At 56.7% G+C, this 13,569-nt stretch overlaps 1 protein-coding gene across 1 annotated transcript in view; it reads left to right on the top strand.

The window, feature by feature from the left end:
• PPL (periplakin) overlaps window positions 1–13,328 on the top strand; it is a 42,296-nt gene extending 28,968 nt beyond the window's left edge. The window contains exons 8-22 of the mRNA XM_037815320.1: window positions 79–186; window positions 692–787; window positions 1,907–2,029; window positions 2,131–2,277; window positions 2,889–3,040; window positions 3,773–3,870; window positions 4,044–4,201; window positions 4,888–5,066; window positions 5,156–5,294; window positions 5,937–6,130; window positions 7,292–7,442; window positions 7,802–7,885; window positions 8,483–8,593; window positions 9,047–9,139; window positions 9,836–13,328. Of these exons, the coding sequence (XP_037671248.1) occupies window positions 79–186; window positions 692–787; window positions 1,907–2,029; window positions 2,131–2,277; window positions 2,889–3,040; window positions 3,773–3,870; window positions 4,044–4,201; window positions 4,888–5,066; window positions 5,156–5,294; window positions 5,937–6,130; window positions 7,292–7,442; window positions 7,802–7,885; window positions 8,483–8,593; window positions 9,047–9,139; window positions 9,836–12,493 (4,491 nt within the window). The 3' untranslated portion in view covers window positions 12,494–13,328. The remainder of the gene's footprint in view (window positions 1–78; window positions 187–691; window positions 788–1,906; window positions 2,030–2,130; window positions 2,278–2,888; window positions 3,041–3,772; window positions 3,871–4,043; window positions 4,202–4,887; window positions 5,067–5,155; window positions 5,295–5,936; window positions 6,131–7,291; window positions 7,443–7,801; window positions 7,886–8,482; window positions 8,594–9,046; window positions 9,140–9,835) is intronic.
• The last annotated feature ends 241 nt before the right edge of the window (window positions 13,329–13,569 follow it).

The raw sequence follows: 13,569 nt of genomic DNA, 5'->3' as shown, positions 1-13,569 counted from the left end.
GGAGCACGGAGGACGGGGAGGGGGAGCACAGGGTAGTCGGGCTGGGCGCTGAGACCCTGGCGTGGCCTCCCGCTGCAGAATTTCATCAACCGGAACCTGGAGGCCAAGGAGGAGAGGATCAACAAGCTGCACAGCGAGGGGGACCAGCTGCTTGTGGCTGAGCACCCCGGGAGGAACTCCATCGAGGTTCGCACGTAGGGGAGGTGGGGGGACACCTCCTCCAGGCTGGCCTCGGGGCTGCCTCTGCCTGTGGACCACCTGGAGCTTGGTTCCAGGGATGGCGGTCCTGTGTGCTGCATCTTGTATGTGTAATCTGTCCCCGCTCCACCCCAGCCCCCATTTGCTTTCTCTATCTTGCACCATCTGACTCTCCTTCTTGGTATCTTGTTCCTTCGCTACATCCCACCCTTGGCTTCCCAAGACTTCCAGAGCCCGTATGGGGCCTTTGTGAGAATTTTGAGCAGGTGCGCATTTGTCTGGGCAGCCATGGCCCCCACTGGCCCCTTGTGCATTGCCCAGCCTGAGCACCTGCCCAGGGCAGCCCTGCTGGGCTCCGGGACATGCACCCTCTCGCTTCCTCCCCTCTTGGCCTCCCTTCCCAGGGTGACATCTTCTAGCCCCTGGGCGGGAGCTGGCAGTCACAGCGGGTGCCTACCAGCCCCTCCCTGACATCCCCTGCCTCCTCCCTCAGGCCCACATGGAGGCCGTGCATGCCGATTGGAAGGAGTACCTGAACCTGCTCATCTGCGAGGAGAGCCACCTGAAGTTCATGGAAGACTTCCACCAGGTACGGCCGCGTCTGCCTCCCTCCGGGCTCCTGGGGTCTGGGCGCTGTGCCAGCGCCTGGGGTGTCTTATTTTCCTAAGGCTGCCGCAACAAGGCACCGCAGACTGTTTCAGAGACCCGACGTCCAAAATCCCCAAATCCAGGTGTCAGCAGGGCCCCAACCTCTCCCAAGGCTTTAGGGGAGAGTCTGTCCTTCCTTCCAGCTTCTGGTGGTCCCCGGCTTTCCTCGGCTGTGGCAGCTGCACTCCAGTCTCTGCCTCCACCTTCCTCTGGCCTCTTCCCTCCATCTGTGTCCAAATTAGAAGGGACTCACCTTGTCTTAGTTAATTATGTCTGCCAAGATCCTACTGGCAAATAAGGTCACGTTCTGAGGTTCTGGTGAGTGTGAGGTTTTGGGGGGCACCATTCAACTCAGTACAAGGGGTGCTTGGGAGTGCTCATGACCTACTTGCCTCACTTATGGCCGTGGCTCTCGAGCCCCTTCCTCCGGAAGCTTCCCCTGGCTGCCTCCCCAGGCCTCGGAGCGGCCATGCTTCTAATGGTTTATGGGTGTCTCGGAGCCTGCCAGCCCTGACGCGGCCCCGCGGGGGTCCCAGGCTGGAGACCCTGGGTCGGCGGGTCAGGGTGGGGCCCAGGCGGGTCTGATAATTGGGTGGTTTGGGGAGCGTGAGCTGAGCTGGTGCTTGGGTAATGCCTTGTTCAGTGTCTGTGTCCCCTTGGGCCGTGAACCTCCTGGGGCTGGGTTCAGCGCAGGGGGCTCGGGGATGGCCGACGGATGGCACGATTCAGAGCCAGTGCCCTGAGAAGAAAGCAGGGCGGGTTGTCTTACATATATGAAGACTTAGAGTGAAGGTATAGGATTCAGACAGTGTGGTCCTGGCACAAAGAAGAACGAATGGAAAAGAGAATCCCACACTTATTGGTGTATAGACTACAATTGGATGCACAATCGAGATGGCATTGAGTGGGGTGTGGAGGGGACCCAGCTGTCTCCCTGAGGCTCCCTGGGAAGCAGGGCTGGGGGTCAGGGTGAGTGGTGGGCCTGAAGCCTAGGCCAGGAGAAGTCCCAGGTGCTTCTAGTGGTTTCTGCCTGTAATGGGGCCACCTTGTGTCCCCCTAGTTCCGCAAAGATGTGCAGGACGCCCAGGAGCTGCTGCAGAAGGTGGACTTGGACCTGAACCAGAAGTACAGCCCCGACTTCAAGGACCGATACCAGCTTGAGCTGCTGCTGCGGGAGCTGGACGTGAGTGTTGGGGTCCAAGCCCAGCTGGCCTGGGTGGGGGCCTGTCTGCAACCCCCAGTCCTGGGCAGGCCTCACCGGGGCCCCTGTCCTGCCCTGTTCAGGACCAGGAGAAGGCTCTGGACAAGTATGAGGATGTGGTGCGGGGTCTGCAGAAGCGGGGGCAGCAGGTGGTACCCCTTAAGTTCCGGCGGGAGACGCCTCTCAAGCCCATCCCTGTGGAGGCCCTCTGTGATTTTGAGGGTGACCAGGTGAGCCACTGCCTGGGGACCTCTGGGTGCCCTAGGCGGGCTGGGCCCAGATCTGCCACTTTCCGTGTCCCCAGAGAGTCTCTGTGACAATATGGCTGGATCCAGGGCCTCCAGCAGTGTCTTCAGGAGCCCGTGTCCCTGTCTGCCAGCCCTTCACCTCAGGGTGGTGGACATGTACCTTCACCCTCACACCGCCCCCCGCCCCAGCCTTAGAATCAGCAGCCCCAGCCAATCCCGCCAGAGTCCCGGGGGAGGGTCTCAGTGGCTGGGTTTGAGTCACATGTCCGCCCTAAACCAATCACGGTGGCTGGGGATGCCGTTTTCTCATTGGCCAGGCCTGAGTTATGTGTCGACCTGGGAGTTGTCATGGACTGGGAATGGGGAGGGATAGGGAGGAATGGGGAAGGATGGCTCCCCAAAGGGAAATCGAGGCAGGTTGCTGGGCTGGCAGACCTGACAAACACCCTTTCCATGAAGGCCCCTCCCAACTCTATATGGTGACGTGTCTTGGGGAAGACTCCCCAGGCCTGAGAGTTGGGGGATGGGGGCGAGATGGAGGGGCTCGAGGCAGGTCTGCCTGGGTGCCCTGACTGGGTGGTCTCCCCTGCCAGGGCCTGATCTCACGGGGCTACAGCTACACCCTACAGAAGAACAACGGGGAGAGCTGGGACCTTACGGACAGTGCCGGCAACAAGCTGAGCGCCCCGGCCGTCTGCTTCATGATCCCCCCCACCGACCCCGAGGCCCTGGCTCTGGCTGACAGGTACGAGGGCAGAGAGGGGAACGGCATGGGCTGGCTCTGCCCTGCGGGCTGCCTGGCGGCCTCCTGGGCATCCCGATGTGCTGCAGGTGAATGTTTGGCTGTGTGGATAGCTCGGTGAGCAGTTTCTCTACAAGTGCCCCCAGACCTCTGCCTGTGCTGTTCTACCACCTGGCCATCTCCCACCTGCTGCCCCCCTGAAGCCTCAGCTCAGGGCTCCCTGCTCTGTGACGGTTCCCGGGCTGCCCCTCACTCCCCACCCTCACCTCAGGATATTGTGGCCCCCCCTTTGCCCCGAGCACCTTCTCTCACTGCCTGCAGCGCTTTTTACCAAGACTGTGCTTGGGCATCCACCTCGCTGGACAGTGGGCTCCCTGGAGAGTTCTTTCCCATCTCCTGGTGCCCGGTCAGCACTTGAGAACTGAGTGAATGAGTCATTCATTCATCCAGCAGATATTTATTAAGCACCTACTATGTACTGCTCTCTCAGAGGTAACATCGGTGAGGAAGACAGGCAAATGAACAAACAAGATGGTTTTAGGTAGCGAAGTGTGCTATGAAGAAAAAGAGCAAGGGATGAGGGAGGGAGGGAGGAAACCCTTTCTATTTGCATCGTGCTTTTAACTTCTCAAAGTGCCTCACTGAACCGCTGGACGCCTGCCCAGGGACCCTGCCTCTGTGGGCGGAGGGGGTGGGGCCGCCCTGGGTGCGAGCCCCATGCCTCTGCTCTCACAGCTTGGGCAGCCAGTACCAGAGCGTGCGGCAGAAGGCAGCCGGGAGCAAGGGCGCGCTCCAGCAGCGGCTCGAGGTGCTGAAGACAGAGTACCCTGGAGGTGAGGGCAGGCCCACCCACCTGAAGCTCGGGGAGAACCAGGGGCAGGGGCAGGGATTGGCACGGGAGCTGGGGGCATCCCATGGGCCTCCACAGGCCCCTCCCCGGGCCTTGCGACCCCCAGCTGCCCCTGACTCTGTGTTTTGTGTCCCCTGCACCTTCCGCCTCCCCCAGATGCCTCTGACCTGCAGGGGCGGCAGCTGCTGGCCGACCTGGACAAGGTGGCCAGCGACCTGGACCGGCAGGAGAAGGCCATCACGGGGCTCCTGCGGCCACCGCTGGAGCAGGGCCGGGCCGTGCAGGACAGCGCTGAGCGGGCCAAGGGCCTCAAGGTGCCCCTGGCTGGGAACACAGCTGGATCTGGGGGAGCTCCCCAGGGGTCTTGGACATGCCCTGCAGGAGCTTGACGGGGTCCTGCAATACCTGACAGGAAGTCCTGGGCACAGCGGGGGCAGGGCTGTTGTAGGCTGAGGACCCCGCGCCTGCCAAGAACTGTTCTGCCTCTCGTTGACCGCCTGGCCCTGTGTCCGGACACGAAGGGATGGTGGCTGTGAACGTGGCCTGAGACCCCCACGCAGGGGGTGGCCGTGGCAGGTTACCGACTCAAATCACAGACAAGCCTCCTTGGTAAAACGGGCTGGTCCCCAGCAGCAGGGCCGTGGGGCGTGGAGGTGGAGTGAAGGCTTGGCAGGTGCCCGCACACACGCGCCCTTGTATCACACGTGCGAGTGTTTGGATCCCTCCCGGCGGCCCTTGTGGTTGGGACCATCGTTCCCGTTTTATGGAGGAGGAAACCTGAGACATGCAGGGTGCGGAGGGCAATGGGGCCTCAGGCGTGGCCTGGCCACACTCTCCAGGAGCTTCCCTACTGCTGGGAGCCCAGGGTTCCCGGGAATGGGAATGGGCCAGTCCCAGCAGCTGCCTTGAGGCTGCCCCAGAGGGGAGCCGAGCTCCTCCAGGAGCCCAGGAAGGACGCTCCCTGGGCTGACACTGACCCCGTGGGTCCTGGTCCCCACAGGACATCAGCAGCGAGCTGCTGCGCATGGAGCCCGACACTGCGCGGAGCACGGCAGCCTGTGAGGCCTTCGTCGGGGTGCTCCCGGGCAGCGGCTGTGTGCCCCTGCTGAGGACCCGCGTGGAGGACACCCGTGGCAAATACGCTCGTCTGCTGCAGCTGCTGGACTCGGCCCAGGAGAAGTGGGTGGTGGGTGGCCACAGGCGGCTGGGCGGGGAGCAAGGGGCAAGGGGCCGGGTGGGCACCTCCCTTCTCCTACCTGTGTCCTCAGGCTCGACGTGGCCCACTGCCTGGAGAAGAGTCTGCAGCAGGGCCGCGAACTGCTGGCCGAGTACGAGAACCAGCTGGCTCGGGATGACGTGGTGCCTGAGGGTGGCCGTGCCCTGGATGACAAGAGGCAGGAGCTGGCCGTGAGTCTGGGGACCCTGGGCCTCGGGGAGCCTTTCTCTGAGCCGGCAGCGGCCTTCAGGCACATCTCCTCTTACTGTCTTCTGGAGAGATGGGGACGTCAAGGCCCTGAGGGACCACAGCAGCAGGCACCTCCGTCTCTGGAAGGCCTGCAGTGTGCCACGTGGAGGCCCATAGCACAAATGCCACGTAAACTTCCAGGGTCCAGTATCTCTCAGAGCAGACCTGGTCCTGGTTGTGTGCTCATAGGGCTGGCCAGACGAGCAGAACGGCAGTGGAGCACCTGCTTTCTAGTCCTCACACTAACCCTGGGCTCTTCCCACCTGCCTGCCTGGCCGCTGTGGGCCCTGCACTCATGCTCCATCTCGCTGCATCCTCACAAGAGACTGAGATCCTGTCTCAGACAGAGGAACAGGCTGAAGGTTGGAAAGCGGCCCAGCTCCTGTCCAGGGTGTGCCGTCACGGGGCACCAAGCTGCCTGCTGGCAGGGTCTTTGGGGGTTCTGTTCGTTGTAGAAAATGGGTCCTTGCAGAAATGACCACCCATTCCTTCCCAAGCAGGGCTTCCCAGGAGCTCTGGGCAGGGTCTTCCTTGGGCCCCTAGCAGCCCCAGCCCTAGCGCCACCCCCCATTCCTCCCCGGCAGGCCATGGCCTCCCAGCTGCAGGCCAGGAAGCCCCTCCTCAGCAAGGCCGAGCAGCACCTGCAGGTGGCCAAGCGGTGCGCGAGCACGTTGGCCAGCGGCTTCCAGGAGCACTGCCCGGATCTCGAGCGCCAGGAGGCCGAGGTGCACAAGCTGGGCCAACGCTTCGACCACCTCTGCCAGCAGATCGACCACAGGTGAGGCTGCTTGGCCGGCGAAGGGAGCGGGCGGTGGGCAGCAGCCCCGGGCCTAGCGCGTCCATCTTGAAGTTACCCTCTGCAGATACCAACACAGACCGTTTTGTTTTCTAAATAATTTCTTCCTTTTGAAAAAAGCAGTACATAATCAGAGTGAAAAACTCGGTGACAAGAGTGATCATTTCCCACCACCCACCCCCAAGGGAAGCCCTGTTAACAGTTTCTTGTGTGGCTGTCCAGAAATATGCAAACGAGGGAGGGATGACGGCTCGTGAGCGACAGCACACCACGTACATTCCGCATCTTTTCTGCCAAATTCACGTGCCGGGCTCCTGAGATGTGTCGGCAAGTGTCCCCTCCTCTTCTGCTTTCTGGACGAGTTTGGGGAGAACGGGTTCTATTTCTTCTGTACATGGTTTGGTAGAGTTCACCAGTGAAGCCAAATGGGTCTCAGACATTTTTTTTAATCGGAAGGTTTTCAACTACAAACACAATCTCTTTGATAGAGAACTATTCAGGTTATCTAATACTCGAGTTAACTTTGGGAGTCTGTATCCTTTAAAGAACCTGTCCCTTTCACCCAGGTCGCTGAGTTGATTGGCATGAAGTTGTTCATAAATGTCCTCTATGGTGTCTGAGGTGATGCCCGTCACTCCTGTTGTATCTTTTTTTGTTGTTGTTTTATTTGAATCTTCTCCGTTGTCCCGAGTGAGTAGTCAGTGTGAGGTTTATCAATTTTGTTTTCCGTTGCATCAATTCCTGCTCATTTCCTTCCTTCTGCTTACAATGGGTTTAATCTGTTCTTTTAAAGGTGGAAGCTTAGATTGTTGGTTTGAGAGTTCTTTTCTAATATAAGCATTTAATGCTGTATTTCCCTCTAAGCACTGTTTTAGCTGCACCTGACACATTTTGATGTTTTTATTGTCAGTGAATTCAAGAGATTTCCTAACTTCTCTTGCAGTTTCTCCTTTGACTTATGGGTTATTTAGATTCTACAAATAGACCTATCTCGTTCTTTACAGAGGCTTTGGAGCACTCCAGCTTCATGTTCCGTAATTTACTTAACTAGTCTCTTTTGGGTTTAGGTTATTTCCAGTTAAATTCCATTTGTTTTGTTTTCCTTTTTTAAAAAAATTGAGGACAGGTGACTTCCTTCCGCAGGTCCCAGAGCCTCCGGGACGCCCAGGCGGCCTACGAGGAGTACCACAGCGGCCACGAGCACGTGTCTCGGTTCCTGTCCAGTGTCCCCAGTTACGAGCCCCAAGAAACAGACAGCCTCAGCCAGGTGGAGACCAAGCTGAAGAACCAGAAGGTGAGGCACTGGTGGTGCTTTTATAGGCCTGCAGTAGCAAGGGGAGGGCCTGGGGCCAGTGAGCCCCTTTCTGGGGAGGGGAGCAGGCAGTGGCCAGTCGACGGCCTGGGACTCTGGAGGTTAGATAAGATAATCCGAGTGAGATGTAATAACTGCCTCGCATTGCAGAGCACTCAGGATGATCCTCTTCCCGGCCCTTCTCCCCAGGGCCTTGGAGTTGCCTTTTTAATGAACAGATGTGTCCAAGGAAGCCATTCGTTGTACTTCAAGCTACAGGAGGGTAATTTCAGGGCCTAAGAAATCAAGTTACTTTATCAAGAGGATGTATTTTTATTTTTAAAATTTCTGTTGTTTAACAGAACCTGCTGGATGAAATAGCAAGCAGGGAACAGGAAGCAGAGAAAGTCTATGCCAGTTCTCAGCAGTACCAGCAAGCGGTCAAGGTGAGACACAAAACTGTCCAAAATATAAAATCGCAGGGTACCTCCTTACACTCGGTAAACTACCAGCAGCAGCACTGGCAGGGCTGAGCAGTAGCGCATTACACTGCACACTGCCAGGGGTGACACAACCAGCACAGCCCTTCTGGAAAACAATATGGGACTAGGTTGAAAACCATAAAAGGATTTCATACTCTGAACGAGTAAACTCTGTGGGGCAATTTACCTTAAAGGAAGAATAATGCCAGCATAAACAAAATTGTTGTAACTACATTACTTATAATAGCAAAGCAAACAAATAAAATAGAAATATCCTAAATGTCCAACTGCAAAGGAACGGGTAGGTAAATTATCTTACCTACTTGATGGATTATAAAGTTAGCAAACTCATCAATATAAAGATGAGGTGGTGTCAACGTGCGCAAAGATTTAGGACACAAGATTAAACGAAGAAAGCAGATTAGAAACCCAGCATGGCTTTTAAAGAATGGGCGCGCCACATAAAAAGGCTGGGTCTCAGGGCAGTGGGAAAAGGACATAACTTTGGCTCTCTTCTCAGCTGCTCTTGTCTGTCTTCTGCAATATCTTTTGCATACCCAGGACTATGAGTTGGAAACAGAGAAACTGAAGTCCCTTCTTGACTTGGAGAACGGCAGCCATGTGAGCAAGAGAGCCAGGCTCCAGTCTCCCGCGGCCAAAGTGAAGGAAGAAGTAAGCTCGGCGGCGTTCTGGTAGGGAGGTGGAGGGCAAGCCCCTGCTCCCCAGGGAGTACTGTATGCACAATAGGGACCCTGGGCTGAGGGCCGTCAGGTGCATACAGGTTTTGGAGAAGAGCTTGTTCTGGGGCACTGACATTGATACGCCTGGAAGCACAGCCTGGTGGAAGCATCTGGGCCAGAGCTGTGGACAAATACACAGAGAGGGCCAACACTATCAGCTCCTTGGAGCGGGTAGTCCTGGGGCCAGGGCTCAAACCTGGGTCTTCAGGCTCTAAACCCAGTTCTCTCCACCAGATGAAGCTCTGGTATAACTCCTGGTGTGAATGCACAAGAGGCTGTCCCTCTACACCTGAATGTCAGACTCTTCAAAGACTGTGTCCCAAGCTTTCAGCCCTTTCTTGCTTCATCTACGGTTTGCTGACTGCTCTCCTAAAAATCTCCACAGGAAGCTGCTCTTGCTGCCAAGTTCACTGAAGTTAATGCTATCAACAGACAGAGGCTGCAGAACCTGGAGTTTGCTCTGAATCTGCTGAGCCAGGTAATCGAGCTTGGTGAGAGCCTGCCTGGGGCGGCCCCTGCTGCTGCCCCTCCGCAGCTGTGCGGCTGCCCAGGCCAGCGCCTCTGCTGACTCAGGTGTAAATCACGTGTTCCGTTCAATAGCTGTTTACTGGGTGCTCAGTAAAGGTCGTTTGTAGGAGCAAGAAACTGGAAGCAACAGAGTATTTCCACCAGCAATGGGCCAGTTAAATAAATTAGGGTCCATCCGCACCATGGAAAACTACCTGTTAAGTAACGAAGTAGGTTCTCTGTGCCAATGTGGAATTATCTCTTTAAGTAATTAAAATAAGCAACATACAGAACAGGAGACTACCAATTGTGCAGAAAAAATACATACATGGCACAGACTAAACAGATGTGTGTACAGTAAAGTCTCAGAGGATGACATGACGGCCCTAGGGACGGGACCTGAGGTGGGAGATGGCCGCTCCACTTCACTCTTCTGTAGTTTTAGAACATTTTACCACATGTGTTTTAAAAATCTAAACAAGTTGTTTTACCACTTTCAGAAGTAACCCTAGAACTCACCTGCTGTGAAACGGGCACAGAGGGAATCCTCTGGGGATCACGGGACAGCCTGTGTGACCCGTTCCCAGTGAGCCAGGTCCGCTCTGACCGGGGAGGAGTGGCCTGTGCAAGAGTCTGCTGTAACCATGTCCGCTTTTCTCCACCCCAGCAGTCAGAAGGAGAAGTGACCCGTGAAACGCTGCAGGGGAGCAAGCCGGGCCCCGAAGGGGAGGAGACGTGGAGGATGAAGAAGGAGCTGGACGAGGAGACCCACCGGAGGCAGCAACTGGAGAAGGAGGTCGCAAGCGCCCAGGAGGAAATCCTGGTCCTGCAGAATCAGAAGCCCCAGGAATCGGTGGTGAGGAAGGAGGTGCTGAAGAAGGTGCCAGACCCCGCGCTGCAAGAGAGCCTCCAGCAGATGCAGCGTACCCTGGCTGAGGAGCAGCACAAGAACCAGCTGCTGCAGGAGGAGCTGGAGGCGCTACGGCTGCGCACGCTGGAGCACGCGAGCAGGCCGGGCGGGCAGGAGTACATGGTGAAGGAGGTCCTGCGCATCGAGCCAGACCGTGTCCAGGCAGAGGAGGTCCTGCAGCTCAGGGAGGAGCTGGAGGAGCTGAGGCGGCAGAAGGGCACCCGGGAAGCCGAGGTGGCCCTGCTGCAGCAGCGCATTGCTGCCCTGGCTGAGGAAAGGAGCAGGGCACAGGAGGTGGTCACGGAGAAAGAGGTGGTGAAGCTGCAGAACGATCCCCAGCTGGAGGCAGAGTACCGGCAGCTGCAGGAGGACCAACAGCAGGAGGGCACACTGAGGGAGAAGCAAGAGGAGGAGCTGAGCTTCCTGCAGGACAAGCTTAAAAGGCTGGAGAAAGAGCGAGCCATGGCCGAGGGGAAGATCACCGTCAAGGAGGTGCTCAAGGTGGAGAAGGACCAGGCTGCGGAAAGGGAGGTCAGTGACCTCAAACGCCAGTATGAGGATGAGGCTGCCAAGGCTCGTGCCAACCAGAAAGAGAAAAATGAGCTCCTCCGAAAGATTCGAGCCTTGGAAGAGGAGAATGCCAAGGTGGTGGTGCAAGAGAAAGTACGGGAGATCATCCGGCCGGACCCCAAGGCAGAGAGTGAGGGGGCCAACCTGCGCCTGGAGCTTGTAGAGCAGGAGAGGAAGTTCAGGGCTGCTGAAGAGCAGCTGAGGAGCTACCAGAGTGAGCTGGAGGCACTCAGGAAGCGAGGCCCCCAGGTAGAAGTCAAGGAAGTGACTAAAGAGGTGATCAAGTATAAGACTGACCCTGAGGTGGAGAAAGAGCTTCAGCGGCTCAGGGAAGAGATCGTCGAAAAAACCAGGCTGATTGAAAGATGTGACTTGGAGATTTACCAGCTAAAACAAGAGATCCAGGCCTTGAGGGACACTAAGCCCCAGGTACAGACCAAGGAGGTGGTCCAGGAGATCCTCCAATTCCAGGAAGATCCCCAAACGAAAGAGGAAGTGGAGTCTCTGAGGGCAAAGCTATCGGAAGAACAGAAGAAACAAGTGGATCTCGAGAGGGAGCGGGCTTCCCAGGAAGAGAAAATCAAACAGAAAGAAGAGGAGCTTTCCCAGGTGAGGGAAAAGGTAGTCCAGCAGGAGGTGGTCAGGTATGAGGAGGAGCCCGGGCTGCGGGCTGAGGTGGACTCCTTCACTGAGAGCATTGACATCGAGCTCAGGCAGATTGACCACCTCCGCGGGGAGCTGCGCAGGCTGCAGCGGCGGCGAGGGGAGCTGGAGCGCCAGCTGGAGGAGCTGGAGCGCGAACGGCAGGCACGGCGGGAGGCCGAGCTGGAGGTGCAGCGCCTGAAGCACCGGCTGGCTGAGCTGGAGGAAGAGGAGGGGGAGGCCCGGGAGAAGGTGACCCTCAAGCAGAAGGTGGTGCTCCAGCAGGACCCCCAGCAGGCCAGGGAGCACTCCCTGCTCAAGCTCCAGTTGGAGGAAGAAAAGCACTGGCGACAGGTCCTGGAGAGCGAGCTTGAGACCCTGAGAAAGAAGCTCCACCACCTGGAGAAGATGGAGGTCAAGGAGAAAGTGGTCTTCTCCGAAAGTGTCCAGGTAGAAAAGGGCGACACTGAGCAGGAGATTCAGAAACTCAAGGGCAGCCTGGAGGAGGAGAGCCAGAGCAAGAGGGAGCTGGACGCAGAGGTGAGCCGGCTGGAAGCCAAATTATCGGAGCTGGAATTCCACAACTCCAAGTCGTCCAAAGAACTGGACTTCCTAAGGGAAGAAAACCACAAGCTGCAGCTGGAGCGGCAGCACCTGCAGCTGGAGACCAGAAGGCTCCAGTCAGAAATTGAAATGGCAGCAATGGCCGCACGAGACCTGAGCAGCACAGCCGCCGCTGGCTCAGGGAACAGCCTGGACTCCAGGCTGTGGTCCCTGGAAAGAGAACTGGATGACCTCAAGAGGCTCTCCAAGGACAAAGACCTCGAGATCGACGAGCTGCAGAGGCGCCTGGGCTCCGTGGCCGTCAAGAGAGAGCAGCGCGAGAACCACCTGCGGCGCTCCATCGTGGTCATCGACCCCGACACGGGCCGGGAGCTGTCCCCAGAGGAGGCCCACCGAGCTGGGCTCATCGACTGGAGCATGTTTGTGAAACTCAGAAACCAGGAATGCGACTGGGAGGAAATATCAGTGAAGGGTCCGAATGGGGAATCCTCAGTGATACATGACAGGAAGTCAGGCAGAAAGTTCTCCATTGAAGAGGCCTTAAAGAAGGGGCGGCTGACCCCTGCCCAGTACGAGTGCTACGTCAACAAGGACATGTCCATCCAGGAGCTGGCGGTCTTGGTTTCTGGGCAGAAATAGGCTCAGCCCTTCTACAGGCTCCTCTTGGAAGCAGATGCTGGCGCTCTCTTACGCAATGTCCTCCTGGGTGTCTTCTGTTCCCTGGCCCTTGTGCAGTCTCCTCATCTGGGCAGAGCTGAGCATTTTATCCGTGTCCTCCCTGCCAGGCTGCTCAGAGTCCACCTCACACACAAGCGGAGCGGGCACTGGCTCAAGGGCGATTCTACAACCTGCAACACCTTCTTCTCTTCTTTCCTTGCACGCTGCTGTCAGCAGACTCCTTGTGACGCCTGGGACCAACCCCAAACCACTAAAAGCCTAAGATGACCAAGACAGGCCCACCCAATGCAGCACGGGCCTTCGTGTGCCAGACAGTGAAACTAGGGCAAAAGGGCCTTCTTTCCACGTACCTTTCTGTTCATCAGGACTGAGCCGTGGGGACCACCAACCTGCATTCCCACTCCCCCCGGTTTCCATCAGAGGCTGCCTCCTAGGTGCCCAGCTTGGGGGACAGGTCTGGGCTGCGTGCCAGGGAAGGCTCAACAAAACCAGCCCAGGATCTGGCCCTTGGTGAAGAATGAAAGCCGTCACTAGACATCCCAGGAAAATGCACCATCCGAGTGTTTCACGGTTCTGAAACTAAAGTTTGTTAATAGTGGATTGTATTGTTGTTAACTTGGTTTCATTCAGTGCCTTACGAAAGTCTTGCTTATCTCCTTGCTGTTTAGGTATACAAAACAGTTGATTTTCACCAAATGAACTTCTGGCTCTAGCTCTTATTATATGCAGGAGAATGGGAAGTAATGGAGAACTTTATTTATAGCATGACAATAAAAACCTGGTGGCTTCACTCTAATTTCATGGTGTGTTTTTTGAAAAACTCGTTTGCACATGAGGCTTATTTCCCCACTCTCTCTCGCTTTTCAGCCAAAATGGAAATTATACTAGCTCCCATGGGAGGAAGAATTACTTGCAAACGTGGTAAAAAGGAAAGGATGAGAAAAAGTGTTTTGGAAACCTCAAAACAATTTATTGAGTTGCTTTATACAAGACTTAACAGTTTCCACACCACCCCCCAACACCAACATAGTAGCTGC

This window comes from Choloepus didactylus, chromosome 21 (assembly GCF_015220235.1).
Source record: "Choloepus didactylus isolate mChoDid1 chromosome 21, mChoDid1.pri, whole genome shotgun sequence".
Classification (NCBI taxonomy): Eukaryota; Metazoa; Chordata; class Mammalia; order Pilosa; family Megalonychidae; genus Choloepus; species Choloepus didactylus.
Note: the sequence above shows the minus strand (reverse complement) of the source record. Positions and strands in the feature narration are given on the sequence as shown.